The following is a 21525-nucleotide window of genomic DNA, read 5'->3' as shown; positions in this document are numbered from 1 at the left end:
AAATAAGAAATAAAAAGACCAACAAGATTATAAGTAAATCCAATAAAACTTAATTTACTAACCAAAATTTTATGATCAACTTTATCAAACGCCTTCTCAAAATCAGTATATATTACATCCATTTGATTATTACAATCCAAAGTGCTGGTTATGTCATTAGAGAAACATAACAAGTTGGTAATAGCTGATCTGGCCGGACGAAAGCCATGTTGCTGATCAATGAGCATACTTTGAAAGTGATTAAAAATGTATCTGTGTAATATTACCTCAAACATTTTGGCTGGCGCTGACAAGATAGTTATTGGTCTGTAGTTCCTTACACAAGATTTATCGTCCTTCTTATGAATAGGAGTTACTTTAGAGCATTTCCATAAATTGGGGAATGAAGAGTTCCTTAGAATTAAATTAAAAATGAATTTTAAAGGTTCTAAGAGACTAACCTCACATCTCTAATATATATATATATATATATATTATATACATATATACATATATACATATATACATATATTGCACATTATGAATTTCATTTTTAAACTAATTTATTCACCAAATTTGTATATTTAAGTTTGATTGTAATAATTTTATAATGAAAAGTTCTTTATTTTAACACATGTAAGTCAAGCTACTATATAATATATGGAAATTGTATTGTTCTATCAAATGTATTTTTTTTTTACTTTAGGTTTTTCCGAACCGTAAATTTATTTTTAATATCTTAGTACATACACACATATTCGAATTATGTAGATTTATAATGTAAACTGTGAATACATATGTACATAGGTAGATAAAAGTCATAGAGAGACGCATGCGGCTAAAAAGCCGTAGTTTGCCAATGGCTGATTATAATGAACTTTTGTCTGCATTTGCGTGTGTTTGTGCACACTTCCGAGGTTTATTTTGCATATAAAAGCGTTGACCATAGCCAAAGGGGGAAATTTTCGAACACGGGATTGCTTTCAAAGTACCCACCCCGCTTATCACAATAAAAGCCTTTTCGAAACTCATTCATTGCGCAACCCTTTGTCTCATACTTGCTTCATTTGTGTGGCTGAAAAGTCTATCAGTGAAAAATATATCGATTTACATTAAAATTATTTATGAAAACCAATACAATATACCAAAGTGACCATTACGTTATTTTATTCTACAATCCATTATACGTTCATACCTATATAATGTACCTATGCAGTCATTTCAAACTTCATATTTAATATTCAAACACGTATCTTATTCGAGATAAATGAATATTTTTTGTTGAAACTTACGGTGCGATCATGTTCAACCGCAGACTGTATTCAACTAACACATTCATGCCAATTGTCTGCATTAGAAACACTATACAAAGCTATGAATTTACAAATTTGAATTAATGTTTGAAATGCGTCTTATTACAGATTCAACAAGTTTCGAGACACCTCTGTGTTTCCATTTTCTATTATTTGTATGACAATAACAATTCCATTTGATTATACATATGTGAATTAGATATGTATGTTTTATTCGATACAATCGATCTTCATTAAAAAAATCATCAAATCTTAAAAAATTGCGTATAATTTGTCATTAGCTTTAATAAACATCTGCGAGCTAAATACATATAATACAACGTAGTCGAATCTGGGTCATAGATTCATTTATTATTCCGATGCTTTCGTTATCTATAGATTTATGCCACAGTATAAATATGTTTCGATATCCATTAGCGGAAAATTTTAAGAACTACATCAGTGGAAAATATAGATGTATATGTACATATATGTATGTATATACAATATTCAGTCACATCGCACAACCATTAAAAAGTTGGGAAAACACCCCTTCTATATGTCAAAATTTTCACCAACCATTACTATTTGCAATTTATTTTCAGAAAAATTCCAAGCAAATTAAATACTACTATCAGCTGAACTTAATCATATTTCTTTACTAATTTCATATTTAGTAAGGTAGAAAACAATTCTAATAAAATGAGATGATTTACACTTACCGGTTAGCAACACATATTTTTATTTATTTAAGAATAATTAATTGGAAAGGCGGCATAGCCGATGGACTCAAGGGGTTTGTTAATCAAAAATATTTAGACCTTTCATAAATTACACGTGTATATATTTGTATATTTTTATGTATATATATATATATATATATATATATATATATATATATATATATATATATATATATATATATATATATATATATATATATATATATATATATATTATATATATTATACTTTAAAGGTTATTTTCTACAAGGTCTAACTGACATACAGACTAGGGTTCAGATATACGGACTAGGACAGATATTCCCGAGAACTCACGAATTTTGTCCCGTATCCCGGGAAAAATATTTGAATCAAAACGTTCTTTAAATGATTTAATAAAGACAAATGTCAAAAACCTCAAAGGGAAATCTTAATAAAGACGCACATTTACCAAAACTTAATCAGCCAAAATGTTACATTTGAAATTTTTCATGAAAGCAATAATATATGTATACATATGTACATCCATATCTCAATGTTTTACGGAAGGGAAATAATAGATAGAAGGACTTGCAAGTCGGGTAGAAAAGTAGGAAATTAAATGAACGTCAAGTACGACCCCCTGGAGCGCACTACTAGAACACCAGTTGAGAAGACATTTCAGAAAATACATTCTCACAAGAGATTATCCCCTTTTCCAAATTGTTTCCAAAAAGCGAATATAAAAGACCCTCACTGGAAATAGTCGAGCGTGCATATACGTAGTTTCAAGTCTAAAGTTAAACATAAATTAAACGTTTTTTTATGAATACGGTTAGTATTCATAAAAATATACCGTGCATATTTAACACGGTACAAGGTAGAAGTGACCCAAGAGACGACACTCATTAAACGTGGATATTTCATGGGCACGATCGCGACCGTAAGTGGATCTCGACAACACCACCTGCCACCTGAACCCTGGGAGATGGGAAGGTTTTTACCCTGACCAGGTGGAAATTGTATCCAGGGGTGTTTTCTTCATATTGAGGTGGAAACCGAAGCTGGGTGAGGGGAAAAAGCTTTTGAGTAGTACGTACATATGTACATACATACATAGATGCTTAAATAACGATAATTCGGTCGAGTCCGGGGAGTGTGAGAGACACGTGGAAAATTAAATCGGCAGCTATTTCATCAAGCCCTTTAATTAGTTTAGGACTCGGGTTTAAATAAATAATTTGCCACCACTTAACGCTGTTTGCTCTCCGAGCGAAAATTGAACATCTCAGTCTAAATTTAATTGCGACAACGCGATTTTATTTCGGCCGATTCGATTAATATTCTATCATACATTAACGGATGCGAGCTATTGGCACTTGTGTGAAATTTCAACCGTGGTCGTAATCAACGAAATTTCCTTCCGTATAAATTACGAATGATGAAATATTCATCAATTTATTTAATTTTGCCCATGAAGCATGCCGGTTTTAAATTACGAAAGTTAATTGGGCGATAACGTTATTTAAATACTGACGCGTACAGTTTAGAACGAATTTTAATATTTTAAAATATAAAGTGTATAAGATAAAGTATATAAATAAATATGTAGATAGATCTGCATATACATATATAAAACAAAAAATATAAAAAAAAGTGAATGAATTGAAGTTAAACCTTAAAGCTTTGAAATGTTCTGAAATGGGTTTTGCAATAGAAAAATATCCATGAAGATTAAATAGAATGAATCTCTCCATTTTGGAGACGAGAAAATTGAGAGGTGATTTAATTGAATTCTACATATAAAATTATAAAAAGCCATTTCAAGTAAAATGTCACCCAATTTTAACCCTCCTTAAGTATAACAAAAACACTAATCTGAGAGATCATATTCTCAGACTTCAAAAAGACATTTCTACAACATATTAAGAGAATGTTTATTTTCAAATAGAGTGGCTAAATTTGGAATAGTCTACCGAAAAAAAATAGTAACTTGTGTATAGTAAATCTAAACCTCATTACAAATATACTTGATGAATTTCTAAAAATAAATGGCTAATTATTGTTTTGTGTTGTTTTTTATGATTTTAATTTCTTTCTCTTTTTTGCATTTTTTTGTATTTTTGTATTATAGCTTTTTGTATTTAAACTAGCTGCCTTAATGTGCTAAAATATATTCTAGCTACTGTGTGGCTTAAAATGTGAGTTTGAAGTTTAAATAATGCAAAATCTGCGGGGATAAATATTGCAATTAGCTACAAAAAACATATTATCGTGTATTAAACGTGAATAACATAAAATAAGTGCAAGCAATGAAAAAAATAACGGCTAAAGCAGAGACATCATTCCAAGGCGGATATCATTCTCATACTGACTTCCCCCTCTCATTCGTATTTGTAAGGCATGTGAGGCAAGGGGCTTCCCGCAAAAATAATTATTTCTATTGATAACGATAAATATTTTTATTTCGAAGAATAGACGTTTTGATAAGGAATACATAAAATATGAAGACCCCTGCTTTCAATATATTTGGAGAAATAAAATAAAATATAAGTCTTACGGGCGCTACAGACGCTCTGGAATATCGGAGCGGTATGTCTTGCGGCGACCGATGTTGACGCAGACCGTGAAGTATGTAGGAACATTCAACGTCAGGTCGAAGCGCATTCAGTACGCCGCACGTCGAATCAAATTCTGTTCGTTCGCCGCACGGTCTACCAAAAGACATACCGCTCCGATATTCCAGAGCGTCTGTAGCGCCCTTTAGTCACTCACTGTCCATCACAGTGCGGCAAGTGTCTATGTAAATATAACTATGTAAATCAATCGCCTCTCCCAAATATTGTCAAACAAAATAAATAAATTGATAAACTTTGAAACGGAAAATGTTTTTGAAATTAAATAGTCCTACAGGATATATGTAGAATAGTAATAAACAGATTTTAAGTAGCCTTCATCCGTTATTCGTATTTGATTAAAAGTTGATGATTTTGGTAGCAGCATATACTCACATAAATGATACATCTTTACCACGAGAAACACATTCAGCCTTATGGGAAATGGGAAATTTTCCAAGACGTAAGTTCACACATACCGGTGAAGTTAAGAGAGAAATTAAGGAGCACTAGTACTGATTTGGTTTATACCAAAGAAATCTACCCCGCTCACAAAAATTATTGTTTTTTTTACATTTTCAATTTCAATTCAATGACATAGCCAAATTAGAATAGATACTATCAAATCAATTTTATTCAATATCAGTTTTTGGGAAAAATACCCATTTCGCATATTTCAAAATTGTTGTACCAGTCTCTCTGCTTATCTACAGCATTTGTACATATGTATGTATGTACATACATACATACATACACATGTTTGTTGTACTTTTTGTTCCGTTTCTCTTTACAGTCAGTCGTTGGCGCTCTGATAGACATACGTACCTTCAAAAATGCTGACAATTTTCCGTCTACCGCGCCCGGTTTTCACGATATTTTGAGTTTTTGCATTCCTCTTTTTCTCTCTCGGGCGAGTTTTTGCCATATTTGAGGATCAGTGCGAAGCAGCTTTCGCACGAAGCGCCCCGAACAAAGTTGAGCTTTTGCATTGTTTTATCTGCGGTTGTAAGTTACGACTTTTTGTCGTCGCTGAGAATAAAGCCTCCAATGCGGAACGACTCGCAAGGAAATTAAACCAATTTATCAAATGTCAGATAGCGAAGAATATGTACAGCGTGTCCTGCTCTGTGAAGAAGGATAAAGGAGGAAACTTTACAAAGGAACCTCAGTCGTCCGCCGTCGAATAAGTACATACATATGTACAATCGAGCCCCTAAAAATTATTGCCAGCACATATTTAAACACATTCGGTGCCGATTCATTATTGTATTTGATCAATTTTACAATATATTGTAAAATTGATTTAATCAAACGTTAATTAATTATTAATAGTAAGCTTATACTGCATGTGCATTTGATAATTCGTTTTCAATCAAACAACCATTGAACGACCAATTGAGTGCTTTAAATACGGATTAAATTAAATCAACAAAAAATTTACATATTTTTATTTAAGAATTATTCGTTTATATTATACATGGTAGAGTAACCATACATTCGCTTTTTGAGCTATTAAATATCCGTCCGAACGGATTTCTACTTTTCCTCATTTTTTATTTCTACTTACATTATGCTTCTTAACATCTTTTATGCATGCAATCATGGATACCGTAACGTTTTAACATGCATACATACATATAATGCCAATATACAAAATTTTTGACCCACCAGTGCAAGTTAAAAAGAAAAATAAATGGATACGGATTCAAATTCACAGTGATTTTTTCTGAGAATTGTTTCGGGGTAAAACTATAATAATACATATTAAATCATCGGCAAATATGAAATCAACAAGGTTTATTTTCCAATTACCAGGATATGCTAGTTATAGAATTTACAGTACTCGACTCTTGATTTAAATAATTTAAACATAAACGTTTTTACTGATAAAACAAGCATAAAATTAGATAAGCCAGCAGTATTAGCTCGGTAACTGCGTTAATACCAACCATTGAAAGGTTCCCGGGTTTGGGCCCTGGGTTGACCGATTAAAGAAAATTTATTTCATTTAAGAGTATTTCTGCAGTGCTGCTGGTCACAATTGTATATTTGTGTCTCCAAAATCGACCGTTTCCTTTCAAAGTTTGCATAATTCATCTGATTTCATTGATGATTGACTACTTTAACTGATATTGAAACGGCTGCTCATACCATTCGCAAAACTATTCTATCTACTAGCTGTCACCAATATTTGAAAATTATTTCAAATTTATAATCTATAAATTTATACATGTTCAAAATTGTCGCTCAGAGGCAGTCCGTAATGGAGTCATGGTAAAATATAATTAAAAAAACCTCTATAATTTATTCGAAATAGTTTTTCACGTATTTAAATTTCCCTTATATTGAATTTTTACTTTTTCTTCTTATAGAAAAAAAAACGAGCAAAGTTCAACCCATAACTAACAACTAAATGAATAAAGTTCAATATAAAGATACGCAACATCTAAAATCGACACACGAATATACGGTTCATAAATTCGATACTATGCCGACACTAAACAATACCTACGCGATAAAGAAAATAAAAACAATACACCCGGCAAAGAGCAGAGAGATATATACATAGGTATATATATAGGGATAGAGAGAGATTCATACACCGTGAATAGACAGATAGACGAAATCGCAGAAACGGAGTTTCTCATCGCGCCTCCGCCAAAATCCAATATAAAATCGAAACAGAACAAATAAATTGAAAACACCGTATGCAAATTCGTATCGAATACGCATCGAGAATACCTGGAGCTCCGCTCTGAATTTATCGCATCATATCAAATTAATGGGATACACGGGAGGGTATGAATAATCTATCGCCACAAGACAGGATTGGGGTGGTGGTGGGGGGGGGGGGGGTTAAGGGTGGACGACGGGGTGGTTGCAGGAGCCTCCCAGTGTTTGTGGCCCCCCGGGGACCTCTAGCCTCCCGTATCCATCGATTCGCGTCCTTTTTCACGCACAAGTTTACAACGAGCGAACGAGCCGACCCAGACACATATCGATCAGCCCAAAACAACAGACCGCAACTCGGCCACCGCGGTTTGCCAAAATGTGGGAAATTGTCATTCTGAAAATGGTTGCGGTCTACGTCGAGAATTCACCGGTTTGGTTTGCTATTTTTGCCTGATTAATTAAAATTACGACTCTTACAGAAATTTTCTAACGCTCGGCTTACATGCTACTAAAATAAAATCACTACGTACAAAAGTTTACATCCATGTATTATATACATATCTATGTATATGTGTATATATATATATATATATATATATATATATATATATATATATATATATATATATATATATATATATATATATGTATATATATATATATATATATATATATATATATATATATATATATATATATATATATATATATATATATATATATATCATCATCATCATCATTTACAGCCATTCGCCATCCACTGCTGGATGAAGGCCTCTCCAACACGCTTCCACTCGTCTCTGTTTTGCGCAACACTCATCCATCTCATTCCGCACATTTTCCTAATTTCGTTCACCCATCTTCCTTGCGGTCTTCCTTTTACTCTTTTGCCTTCTCTCGGGTACCATTCAAGCACTTCTTTTGTCCACCTTTCGTCCATCCTCCTAGCTACGTGACCCGCCCATTGCCATTTCAATCTCTTCACTCTATCCACTATGTCCACTACCCTTGTCATATTTCTCACCCACGTGTTCCGCTTCCTGTCTTTCCTCGTTATGCCAAGCATACAGCGTTCCATACTTCTTTGAGTGCATTGGATTTTATTTTGCATCTTGGCGTTCAGTGTCCAAGTTTCACATCCATACGTCATCACTGGCAAAACGCATTGATCAAAGATCCTTTTCTTCAGGCAGAGTGGCATTTTTGATTTAAAAACAGCATTCATCCGTCCAAATGCACTCCACCCTAATTTCATACGTCTCTTTATCTCTTCATTTTTACTACCAGACATGTCAATTATTTGACCTAAATATAAATAATTATTTACTACTTCTACTGGTTTATCATCTAAGGGGATGCTATCAGGCATGCAATAGCTATTGAACATTAGTTTAGTCTTATCTACGTTAATTTTTAATCCTACTTTTCTGCTTTCCCTGTCCAGCTGTGTTAGTCTGATAAGTAGGTCAGCTGAATCACGAGCTACTAAAACTATATCGTCTGCGAACCGAAGGTGACTCAAAAAGCGACCATTGATGCTTACTCCGGCTGTATCCCAATCCAATTCCCTGAAAACTCCCTCAAGCACCGCATTGAATAACTTGGGCGAGATTGTATCTCCTTGTCTTACTCCTTTTCCTATGCTAAATCTATCTGTACCTGAAAAAATTTTAACCGAAGCTGTGGCATTCTTATATATTGCAGCTAACAGTCCCACATAGGGTTCCGGCACTCCCTGTGTTTTTAGAGCGTTAAGTACTGCATTATGACTAACTGTATCGAAGGCTTTCTCATAATCGACGAAACCTAGGCACAATGGCCGTTGATATTCGTTGGCGCGCTCGATTAGTTCGCCAACTACTTGGAGGTGGTCCATTGTGCTGAAATTTGCCCTAAACCCTGCCTGCTCTATAGGTTGGTTCTCGTCGAGGATATTCTTCAGTCTTTCTGTAATAACCTTCGTGAAGAGCTTGTAGACCGCTGAAAGTAGACTAATGGGTCGGTAGTTCTTGATATCGCTTTTGTCGCCTTTTTTGTGTATTAAAATGATAGTTGCGTTATTCCATCCTTCTGGTATAGCTTGGTTCTGGATGCATTTGCTGAAAAGCCTAGCTAAGATATTAATTAGGGGGGGGCCGCCACATTTTAGTAAGTCAATGGGAATATTATCTTCCCCTGGGGTTTTACCGTTCTTATATATATATATATATATATATATATATATATATATATATATATATATATATATATATATATATATATATATATAGAAAATTGAATGTCTGTTTGTCTGTCTTTCTGTCTGTCTCGTATAGGCTCCTAAACCAGTCAACCGATTACGATGGAACTTTCAGGATTTGTTGTATGCATGTCCGGAAATCTTACTGTGAAAAAAAACGCGAAAAAACCTCTTAATAATAATATTCGTAATTACAATTTTACCGACGCGAAACTTTGAAGCGCCATTGTGTAGTCAAGGAAATGTGTTCGTTGTTAACCATGGTACCAGTTGGTTTATGGCGACACGGCGTTGAAGAGACGTTAGTAGAGCACCAACCATCACTGGAAAGGGGAAAGTTAACGGGAATTGCATGCCTTATTCTGGCATTGCAACGCATGCCGGGTTCAACTAGTCATATATGTATATAATATCGCTATTCGTATGTCTGTCTGAGATAACACTCGCCGTACTATAATAGTCGTTTCGATTCGACATACATATGTATGTACGTCACAGCTAAACCACTGCCAACAAAATGTATACGAATATTTATTTATAGTTTTGAACCATTGTTATCAGAATTCTAAGAGTTTACAGACGAATATGGACACGCAAGACATTCACACGCAAATGTCTATTTATATTACCCAGCACCGCACGTCAAAAGCTCGGCGCAGCACTGCACGAAAAAGACTGATTTTATTCATATTACATACATATGTATATGTACATATATACAGCGATACACGTTTCGGCACGCTCAGAAAAATTTTGGCCGAATGCAAGGCAAAGTCGGATTACGTATACATTACAGCAGAGCATCGCAACCTTTTCACGCATCTCGCTTTCATGCGTTAGATCTACATATATGGTGCTATACGCTTCTACGTTACCGCGGTACTCAGGTTACGATGCTCTGCATTACAGAACACCACGATACGGTGAAAGATTGCTGGCGTTGTATTTTCTAGTCAACATTGTCACAATTAGACGTTTCCGAAAATATTCTAATGCGCATTGCAGCACTTTCGTTAGTACGGGTGCACTTGCCATTATAGCGTCGCGTCATGTGTGAATATTTCTACAGTGGCCAAAAAAAAACGGTTCTGGTCGATACGTTTCATGACAAGTACCGCTGTATAATATGAATACATCGTGCCGGTTACTGCTGTTACATATCGCGGAACATATTAAGGTGTCCATTTAGAATATTTTTCGTAATGCTGTTTACCTGCAGTTACCGGTTTGTGCTGTGCTAGTATAAATTTCTACATTATAAATAACTAGCTGTATTACCCGGCTTCGCTCAGTATTTATAATATAAACCGCTTAAACATGACTAAGCTAATAGTAAACATTTAATTTAAAAAAAAAAATTAAAAAAAAAAATTTTAAATTTAAAAAAAATAAAAAAAAATAAAAAAAAAAATCAAAAAAAAATCAATTTTTTTTTTGCCTTCTAGGGCTTCGCCCTCGGCGCCCCCCTGAGCCTTTGCCTTCTAGGGCTTCGCCCCTCCACGCCCCCATGAGCAATTGCCGTTTAGGGCTTCGCCCCCATGATCAGTTGCCTTTTAGGGCTTCGCCCCTCCGCACCCCCATGATTTAATGCCGTCTAGGGCTTCGCCCCCCTTAGTTAATGCCTATTAGGGCTTCGCCCCTCCACACCCCCATGATTGAATGCCGTCTAGGGCTTCGCCCCCGTGATCAGTTGCCTTTTGGGGCTTCGCCCCTCCGCGGCCCCATGATAAAATGCCGTCTAGGGCTTCGCCCCCCTTAGTTAATGCCTTTTAGGGCTTCGCCCCTCCGCGCCCCCATGATTAAATGCCGTCTAGGGCTTCGCCCCCATGATCATGTCCTTTTAGGGCTTCGCCTCATAAGGCTGCGCCCCCCTGTGCCCCCTTCGAAGCCCCATGGGGCTGCGCCCCATGAGGCTGCGCCCCATAAGACAGCGCTCCATAAGGCTGCGCCCCATAAGACTGCGCCCCATAAGGTTGCGCCCCATAAGGCTGCGGCCGATAAGGCTGTGCCCCATAAAGCTGCGCCCCCTTTTGAGCCCCATGGGGCTGCGCCCCATAAAGCTGCGCCCTCCGGGCCCCCTTCGGGGCCCCACGGGGCTGCGCCCCTTGTGGCGCCCCTGGCGGGGCCCCATGAAGCTACTCGCCTTGCGCCCCCGCGGGGGTGAATCCATTGAAACGAAAAAAACAAATCGGCGCCCATGGATTGAAAAAAAAAAAATCGAATCACGTGTTCGATGACGTCACCGATCTACGGACGACGACGACGACGACGACGACCAAGGATACTTACATACAAAGTCTCTTTCCAAATTATAGATTAGAAGAAGATGTTTTATTCGAAGTTCAAATTGTATCATAATAACAAATATATGTATAGCCTTAGTCTCCCCAGAGCTAAGCCGAATTTTACTTATGAAATTTCATAATCCGGAAAACAAATATTTCCAATGAAGTTATTTCAACTGCTATCAACACGAGTGAAAGATAACGTAAACCATACTAAATGCAAGCTCGAAATTTCGACGTTTCATTAAAGATAATCTATAGTCTATAATAATCACAACGTGATTGGGGCATTTTTCTCTTGCATCTCCGTGCGCGCTTTGTGTCCCGGTGCGCGTCATGTGTTTCAACGCGCGCCTTGCGTTCTAATTTGGACGTAGCTCGACTGTCATCAAAATCATTTCCACGAAAAAAAATCACTGATTTCGGACAGAATATTTTTAGGCTTTGATACTATTGTTAACTCGATGAATAAATTACGCTAACCGAATTAAAAATAAATTCAAGACAGCTCGCAAATTGAGTTTATTTCGCCGAGCTAATTCGCGAACTTTGAAGATTTATCGAATGAAGCAGGCTTCGGAGCTTTGCACGAAAAGATTTTATGCATAAATAATAACTTTATTTTGAGTTTTAATATATTATAGCTGCGATAGTTAGACATTCGTATATTATACATTGTATAGGTATTATACGTATATGTATGTCTGCATGTATGTGGGTAGTTCAAACAATTCCGATATCAATTGACACGCATTTTTTATTACGCTGGAATATATCCGCACACGCGAAATGTAATAAGAGTTGTGAATTTATGTCAGTTATAAACTTTACGACATATAGCTTGGAAAGCTTTGGAAATAAACGGAAACGTCTGAGAAAATCCCCACCATCGTTTTCATTTAGATCGTATGAGCCGGAAATCGTCGCTAAAGTGGGGTGCGACTACTATTTGTAAAATAAAAATGACGTTTAATTTTCATAAAAAAATCAATTTATGTATCGGCGCACCTTGTATTACTCTATATACACCACAAACTTTTAAAAATACTGTAGTAATACATACATACATACATATATAGTATCTGCTTTGGAATACTGCATTTTAAATGCAGACACTCTTTTCACCAGTTGTATGTATTTACGTAGATTCAATCTGAGTTCGGCAAACAACCAAAAGGTTGTACCTAAAAAAATAATCTATTTTTCGAATTGCTTGCTAGCTTGATTTATACATCTATGTAGGACAAAAGGTTCAAGAACGTGCTTCTGTAAGCATACAATGTATGCACACAATGTAGTTTCCTCGTCCAACGTTATAGAGTATACACCCACCGGTGACCATAGTGATCATAAAAATAAAGAAATAGAACCCTATTCATATCATGGCTGACTGTCGTCTGTTTCTTGAGGGTTTTCTCAGTTCATTTTTTATACTGTGAAGTTTTATGAAAGTTCAAACAAACAAAAAAAAAAACACAAAAGAAAACCGAAGTCCTAACTCCACTAGTACGTTTTATATGAAGACTACACACAACTATAGTAGTTGCCGTGTACATTTATATAGGGCAAGGGTCGGCAAACCTAAGCACGTGAGCCATTTTCTAGTATACGTGCCAAATTTTGCACAGTACGCAAAAAAATCAATTTTCATACGGAATAATCACTTATGTTGAAATACAACAAGTTTGATGGTATAAATACATACATACATATGTATATGTTACAGTGATTTCATACTAGCAGTGAAAGTATAAACATATATATGTATAATATTATAGACGAAAACGACTGTATCTCAAATTTGGACGATGGATTCTTTTTTTTTTAATTCGGGACAATCACGTTTAATATTTTCAAATATATTATGTCAGAATTTAAGCCTATTGTCAATAGGTTAGCAATGATGATGGACAAAAGAGATCTTGATGAAAAACGAAGTCTTGTGATCAATTTAGACGTACTATTAAATTTAAACTTTTTAAAAGTATATACATAACTTTCATGTTTCATGCATCATGGTCATTTATAAAAAAATATATTTTTTTAAATTGTGCGACAGAATAATAATTGATAAAAATTTATGTTTATTTGGCATTCTTAATGGGATCATCGACTGCTCTGAATTGGTGGGTTAAGTTAAAATCCAAGTACAGGGCAGATCAATTAGATGTAACCATATTTTTAATATGCCTAGGCTTACCACCTAACTCAGCCTTAATAAGATTGCACAGACTGGATAATGAGCTAAGTGTTTGATTTATTTAACGTCAATAAAAGTTACTTAAAAATTGATTTGTTTTTTGTTGTATTTTTTATACTTTTCTAATTTTTTTTACCAACTATGTATATTTATATTTTTTTCTTGTTTCTATACATTGTATAAAATGGTAATTTTTTTTGACCATATATTATAAATAAATAAATAGATATGGACAAGCGAGGTCGTGGGGAAAGCTGGATCAGATTACAAATCTATTTTGTGACATGCTTCCACTGACTGATTTGGCGAAAGTATACTTTTACTAGTGAAAAATATACTTTAAAAGCTGAATACATATTCACTGTAACATATAAATATGTACATGTAGCATACACAAAAAAAATTAAAGAAAAAAAAATCGGAAAACCTTCTTGGAATAAAGGAAAAGCAGTGAAAAATGAACGCATGGATGAGCATTTGATTATAAGATTGTACAAAAGATACAAAAAGAAAGTGCTTGAATGGTAGCCAAAAACGTAAAAGAAATCATTTAAAACCGAATGCCGATTTTTGATGCGAGAGCAATTCAGTTAGAGACGCGTTATCGGTCACCTACCCTAACATACATACAATACATATGTATATCTACCATTATTTGCACGCTTCAAAAAACTATGGATTTCTATTTTTCCGGTACGCCTACACTTATAATGTTTGTCAGACTAATGCCAGTTGATATAAGCCGGCCTCGCACACTCTTTTCTAGTAAAATATCGGCAAATACATTTGTGCTAACTCAATTTAGCACATCGCTCACTAATTACGTGTGCCGAAGGTCGAGTAACGCTATACTAAAGAAAAACTTGAAAACACAACAATTTACACTGAAGTGAATTCAGACGAGATTCTTTTGAATCCATCCCTAGTAATAATACCTTATTATTTATTAAATTTAAGATAAATAGTACTGGTTATGTATATAATGAGAAGCCTTGTGTTATGTACATTATTATTTAACACATAAATGTCGCGAAAGTTCAGATAAACCGTGAAATTAATTAGTACACGATATCGGCCGATACTTATCCTATACCTACACGGTGCTGTGATTTTAATGCGAAACTCGCGTGCTGCAAAAAAGGTGACACGGTGTTTGCGTTTACAATCACCTGTTTTCGGATATTGAGCGGAAACAGTGATAATAAATACAATATTAATTTTCCATCGCGCTGATCGAACCTGCGAACCGTTTGCGAACGATTTTCACACGGAAATAAATAAGAAATTTCAATTCGCATATAGTCTGACTGTGATTTGAAATCGGCTGGAATACAAACTCATGCGTTTTGAATAAAATACAAATCCAATACTACGTAATCCCTAGAGCTTATACATACACGAGGCGCCGGCCGGAGCGAAAAATGCGATTTTTAGATTTTTTTCGACGAACCTAGTGGAAAAATTTTGTCGCATCTAGGAAACGTTAAATAAAGAGTTTCATTGATTTTAAAAATTGTCCTGTGCCTTCAATCAATCAATTTATCTGGACAAATATTTCGAAAAAGTAGTTTTTTTTTTTAAATATCTTTTTTGAGAAACGATTAGATTTTTTTACTATTAAAAATAAATAAAAGTTTAATATTGAAGTTTATGGTAAGTGATAACTGATTAACAAGAATTCAATGTTGTCGTTTCGTTTCAGAAAATCGTCATCTTTTTATGTTTTAGTGATTATTTCAAGTTTTTGAGAGCTTCTTTTAATATATCCTTTTAATTTGAACACAAAAATTAACCAAAAATATTTTCTAAAAATAACGCATCCCCCATGAAAACACCCATTGCGAACGCAGCACGCTTTGTATGGGAACTTTGAATTCGCGTTTATCAGTCAAAACTTTATCATAATCGCCCCAAATAAACTTTAATAGGTGAATATTAAGCATATATGTACATATATATATATATATATATATATATATATATATATATATATATATATATATATATATATATATATATATATATATATATATATATATATATATATATTTAAATATCAAAAATTACTTTTTAGAAATCTTTGTCAAAATAAATCGACTGATTAGAGACATAGCGCATTGTTTAAAATTAATGAAAAAATTTATTTAACATTCACTTGATACGACGAAAGTTTCCCATTAGGTCCATCGATGAAAATCTAAAATCCGCATTTTACGCTCCGGCCTATTATAAATACATACATACATAAATATACGTACTTTTTAACTGCGAAATTAATATACATATGTACAAGAATATTATCAACTTTTAGATTTATAGATCATGAATTTCAGTGCTGGCTAATTGGATCAGATCAATACTACAATGTTTTACATACATATTTAATATAATTTTTATAAAATAAAGAAAAATTATTTCAACATATTAACACACACACACACACACACACACTAACGTTAGTACTTGTTGCAAGAGTTTATGACTTTCCCTTAACGACTCAAAGAATTCCTCATACTTACGAAACACAAATTGATATTATAATATCTTTAGATACGTCAATATGCTTTTTTAGTTTTATACTTCACTATACACAACATATTTAAATAAGTAACACTTGACACAAAAAAACGCACCTGAAAAAGCTTTACCAGCACTATAAGATCGTTGCATAAAAGTGATCTGTCTACAAGCATATACCCACGTCCTCATAAGGCATCCTATTCATTTTGCTTCATAGTAAATTATATTGAACGTATGTACATACATACATACATTGCGTATAAAAGGCGAATTTTGCACGGAACGCTTTTCCATACACAATCAAAATTTTCACTTTAACTTCAGAGCGCGATGCATTGTATGTCGATCCAATAAACTTTCAACTCAAACATCCTCTGCGGACGACTATAATGGAATCGTGATCCAGAACACACATACTATGTAAATACATATAAAAGTTCCTTTACCTAATGCAGTTTGGCAATGGATCTCCATGGGGCTTCTGAGTAACTGGGCGTACTTGTCGGCTTCGGGGCTTGACAGATCGCATTTCGCCAACAAGCTCTCGATACATTTAGATAGAATTTCTTGAACGAGTTTTCTCTCCTGAAATAAGCTCTCTCTGTCGGCCGTCAGGTCCCTGAAAGAGAAGCAATACGATAGCATCGTTTGGCGCTGACACATTCAAGTTACGTTACGACAACTAATGAACTTTGAAATAAAACACACACAGATTGCATCGCGATCCTACTGTGTATAATATTACGCGTGACGTTATGATCAATTTAAGCAGAATACTTACCATCCTTTCTTTTTATTGAGCTGATACGTATCGCCATCTTTCGAGTACCACTCCTTCAACGGCCCGTCTTCGACCTTCAAAATTGCACACTGGTGAAGAATTTTTTGAAATTCTGAACCTTCAATTATTTGTGGCAATACCGGGGTACTGGTGTGACTTTCACTACTCGACAACCACTAAAAAGAAAAACTAGGTTTTAAAATCAAATAGCAAAACACAAAATTATCAAATGAGTAGAAAAAAATTGCTGTTTTGTGAATTGTTTCTTCCAGATATATATACATATACACAGAATATTGATATTGAAATGGTTCCATGACAAGGTAATAAACGATTATTAAAGGCACGGCAACTGATCACATGACTGTTGAACACAGCGATGTAAAAGTTCACACGGTGACATTGATCGGCGTTTGATGGATGCTTTGTTCAATATGCACAAAAAATGATTCACTATTGTCAATTTCTTAGAAAAACCATGCTATTTTTCTCTCTTTCTTTAAGCACTAATAGAGCGGTTTGTTTTTATTTGAAAAGCATCCGTCCAACGCCGAACTCTGCATATGGTCACTGATCACAACCCGCGAAAAGTTGAAAACAATATATAATACAAATAAAAACAAATTACAAAATTCACAGTTGTCTGGTCACTGGTGAATCCATACATATGAGAGTTACATAAGTATCAGATGACGTAATGTAGATTAACATCAATAATTTTTAAAAGCTTTTATTTATTTAGATAATGTAGTGAAAAGAAAGTGTGATTTTAAGTTTTTTTTAATTGACTATAATGTGACACACTATAGAGTTAAAGTAAACCCATGTGCCACGGCAATGAGCACTGACTAATATAAATTAGTCAGTGCTCATTGTTATTCAATTCTCTGTTTATAAAATCTGATTAAAATCAGAATTTTTTTTAATATATGAGACATTATATTTGGAAGTGGCGAAAGTCCAATTTTCAATTCCAAAAACACTATTTCTGATTGACTTAATTCACATTAAGAGATAATGAGAACTTATAATGCAAATTTTATAAGATATAGTGTGAAAATGATAAATTTATAGGCACTTAAACAATTAAAATCTGACAACACGAGTGTGTGGCGGAAAGTCAAACATATAAAGGCCACTTGCTATTAAATGTCACCGTCTTCAAAAATTTCGCAATCTTAGACGTGTTTATTACGGCTATTTTTCACCATCGAACTATCAAAATCTATTGAAATTTCCATCGTTGACCAAACCACGCAAAATGGCAAAGTTTCAAAAGTATCGGAAGATTTTAGGAATTTCAACTCAATCGTTTGCGAAGTGAAATATAAAAGATCCTTGTAATAAAAAGTGGACGTATGCCACTTTCAAATATAACGGCTCATATAATACGTTAAGTAGAAATTTACGAGAAAAAAGTGAAAAGTTCAGAATACCATACCTATACGTTTATTTATAAAATTTCAGAACTTAATATTTATTCAGAAAAATAAGCATTATTAAATAAAGCACAACGTTAACTAATTATTATCAAGTTTAAAACCATCAATAGATACATATTTGAATAAAGTACGTCATATTAATTCACTTTCGCCGGATCTAAATCTCTTAAGTATACATACACATAATATGTACGTACATACAAAGATTACCGGATTATCTCCAATATATGCAATATATAATATGTAATACCAATACAATATTTAACAAAATCAACATTGGATTTAGACGTCTGGAACAGATGTTTGCCGAACGTTAATACAAGCTGGGAACATTATAATCAAATCGAACAACGAACCGGGATATATGTATGTATGTATTATACATATTAAATACAGCATCGCACACATTCGACATATTTGGACCACTTTGGATATATGTACATACATATGTACATTTATACATATATTACTCACGATAAAAAAACACGCTTTCGAAGTCTCATGGCACACTCTAATCTCCTGTACGTGATCTTGAAATACATGCGGCTCTTCCGCCTCCGTTTCGCTGCATCCGTATTGCATGTCGACTAATTCGATCTGAAACAAAGAGAAAAAAAAACACTTTTAATCGTGAAACGTTAAGAGCTCGTGTACGTACATACATGCATATACGGCGTTTTAAAATGGGATACTCATTACGACATCATATCCATTACAAAGAACCTTTTAGGGTCACACCGTTAAACTAGCTCATTCAAAAGACCCTTCTCCTTCCTACTTATCTACTTCCCTCCGTTCGCCGGTGAGATGAGACGGCTGACAGATGTTCACACTCGGGAGGGTGAAGAATGGCGCCCCATCACAATGGACTACCAAGGTTCTGGTCTTCCTTTCTGAAGTAATTGCCGAAAACTCTTCCTTCCCATGCTGTTGGAGAACAACCACCCCCAAAGTTTTATCCGCACCCCCCTAACCTTTCAAAACTAATTTGAATATAGTGTTGATATATCATATTTATAAATAAACAAAGTAATTTCTCGGTCATATATTGTTTTTAATTACATAACCAACCACTCTGTATATTGAATATTTAAATTGAAATATAATTATTATTATATTATGAACGAACGATACATCAAAAGCAATTTCAATTTCGAGACAACTCCATACATATTTCACATTACGGGATTTAATTAATCCTTTCTTTCATCCGTTGAGGACAAAGCGCGGTTAAGAAATAGACGACTAGTGTACTCGACGGGAAGTTCGTAATTAAAATGGGATTTTTTTTCTAAAAAAAAAATCATAAACATATGTATGTATATACATATATATATATATATATATATATATATATATATATATATATATATATATATATATATATATATATATATATATATATATATATATATATATATATAAATATATATATATATATATATATACATATATATATATATATATATGTACATATACATATATATATATATATATATATATATATATATAAATATATATATATATATATATATATATATATATATATATATATATATATATATATATATATAAATATATATATATATATATATATATATATATATAGATATATATATATAGATATATATATATATACATATATATATATATATATATATATATATATATATATATATATATATATATATATATATATATATATATATATATATATATATATATATATATATATATATATATATATATATACATAAGTATGTATATATAAATTCTTTACAAAAAAATAGGTTATCCCAAAGGACACGAGTGCCATTTTGAGGGGACCGAATTAATTGAAAATCTGGTACTAACAGTAAAAGCGAACACGCGACCATTTATTTGTTTTCATAAACAATTTAATTAAAATCAATTGTGTAATTAAAATAGCATTGCGTATTTTTAATGAGAAAAATTATATAAATTTTGAAGTGGGAAAAACGAATTTATTTTACGCGTAATCGTATTATGAATTTCATTAAAATCAAACAATTATTTTCACAGAATAAAAATAATGTCCGGGATTATTGTAAAAGCGACTTATCCTATATAAACCCAGCTTAGAAATTCTTGAGGCCGCTTTAAGAATATTTGCATTAGCGATCCACTCGAAACAAAGGAGATAGAAATGCCACAAAGCCATTGTCAGCGTATATTGAAAGATAACGAAAAGAAAAACAACATTGAAACAAGTGAAATTGTTTCGCATACCTATTCTTTTTTTTTTTCAAAAAAAAAAACGATAGGAAATTCGAAACAAAAATAAAGCCTATTCTCTCGCAAAGCAATTGTTTTCTTACGACCTTTCAAACCCAATGATATTTAATTGTACAAAGATATACCTATTATAAGACTGTAAAATTTAATTTTGCGGAAAACTCTCAAATCAAAAGACGTAAAATTAGGAATCGTAAATTAAAACTTGAACGACACTGCATTGAATCGAAATAAATTACTTTTTTTAAACCATTTCGCGAAATATACCAGTGAATTGACTCGAAGGACACAAAGAGATCCTATAAAATTTTATGGCATATTCAGCCATAAATTTACATCCGATGAAAGAAAGACCGTGAATACATCAAAGCGATTCGGGAATCGGCCGAATCACTAATGACAAAATTTTGAATTTTTTAAATATAATCACAATTGAAAGTACATACATAGATATAATATACATATCATAATATAGAATTTAAATTAATTCCAAGAGAATAAATCTATTGACTATTCAAAATTACATATTCATATTATATTTC

At 33.4% G+C, this 21525-nt stretch overlaps 1 protein-coding gene across 1 annotated transcript in view; it reads right to left on the bottom strand.

Moving 5' to 3' along the window:
- Positions 1–21525, bottom strand: part of LOC143914290 (protein qui-1) — a 160801-nt gene that overhangs the window by 81664 nt on the left and 57612 nt on the right. The window contains exons 4-6 of the mRNA XM_077434454.1: positions 19202–19324; positions 17286–17461; positions 16951–17123 (exon numbers count right to left, since the gene is read on the bottom strand). Coding sequence (XP_077290580.1) covers positions 16951–17123; positions 17286–17461; positions 19202–19324 — 472 coding nt within the window. The remainder of the gene's footprint in view (positions 1–16950; positions 17124–17285; positions 17462–19201; positions 19325–21525) is intronic.

The sequence above is a fragment of the Arctopsyche grandis genome, chromosome 7 (assembly GCF_051622035.1).
Source record: "Arctopsyche grandis isolate Sample6627 chromosome 7, ASM5162203v2, whole genome shotgun sequence".
NCBI lineage: Eukaryota > Metazoa > Arthropoda > Insecta > Trichoptera > Hydropsychidae > Arctopsyche > Arctopsyche grandis.
This window is presented reverse-complemented; position numbering and strand designations above follow the sequence as displayed.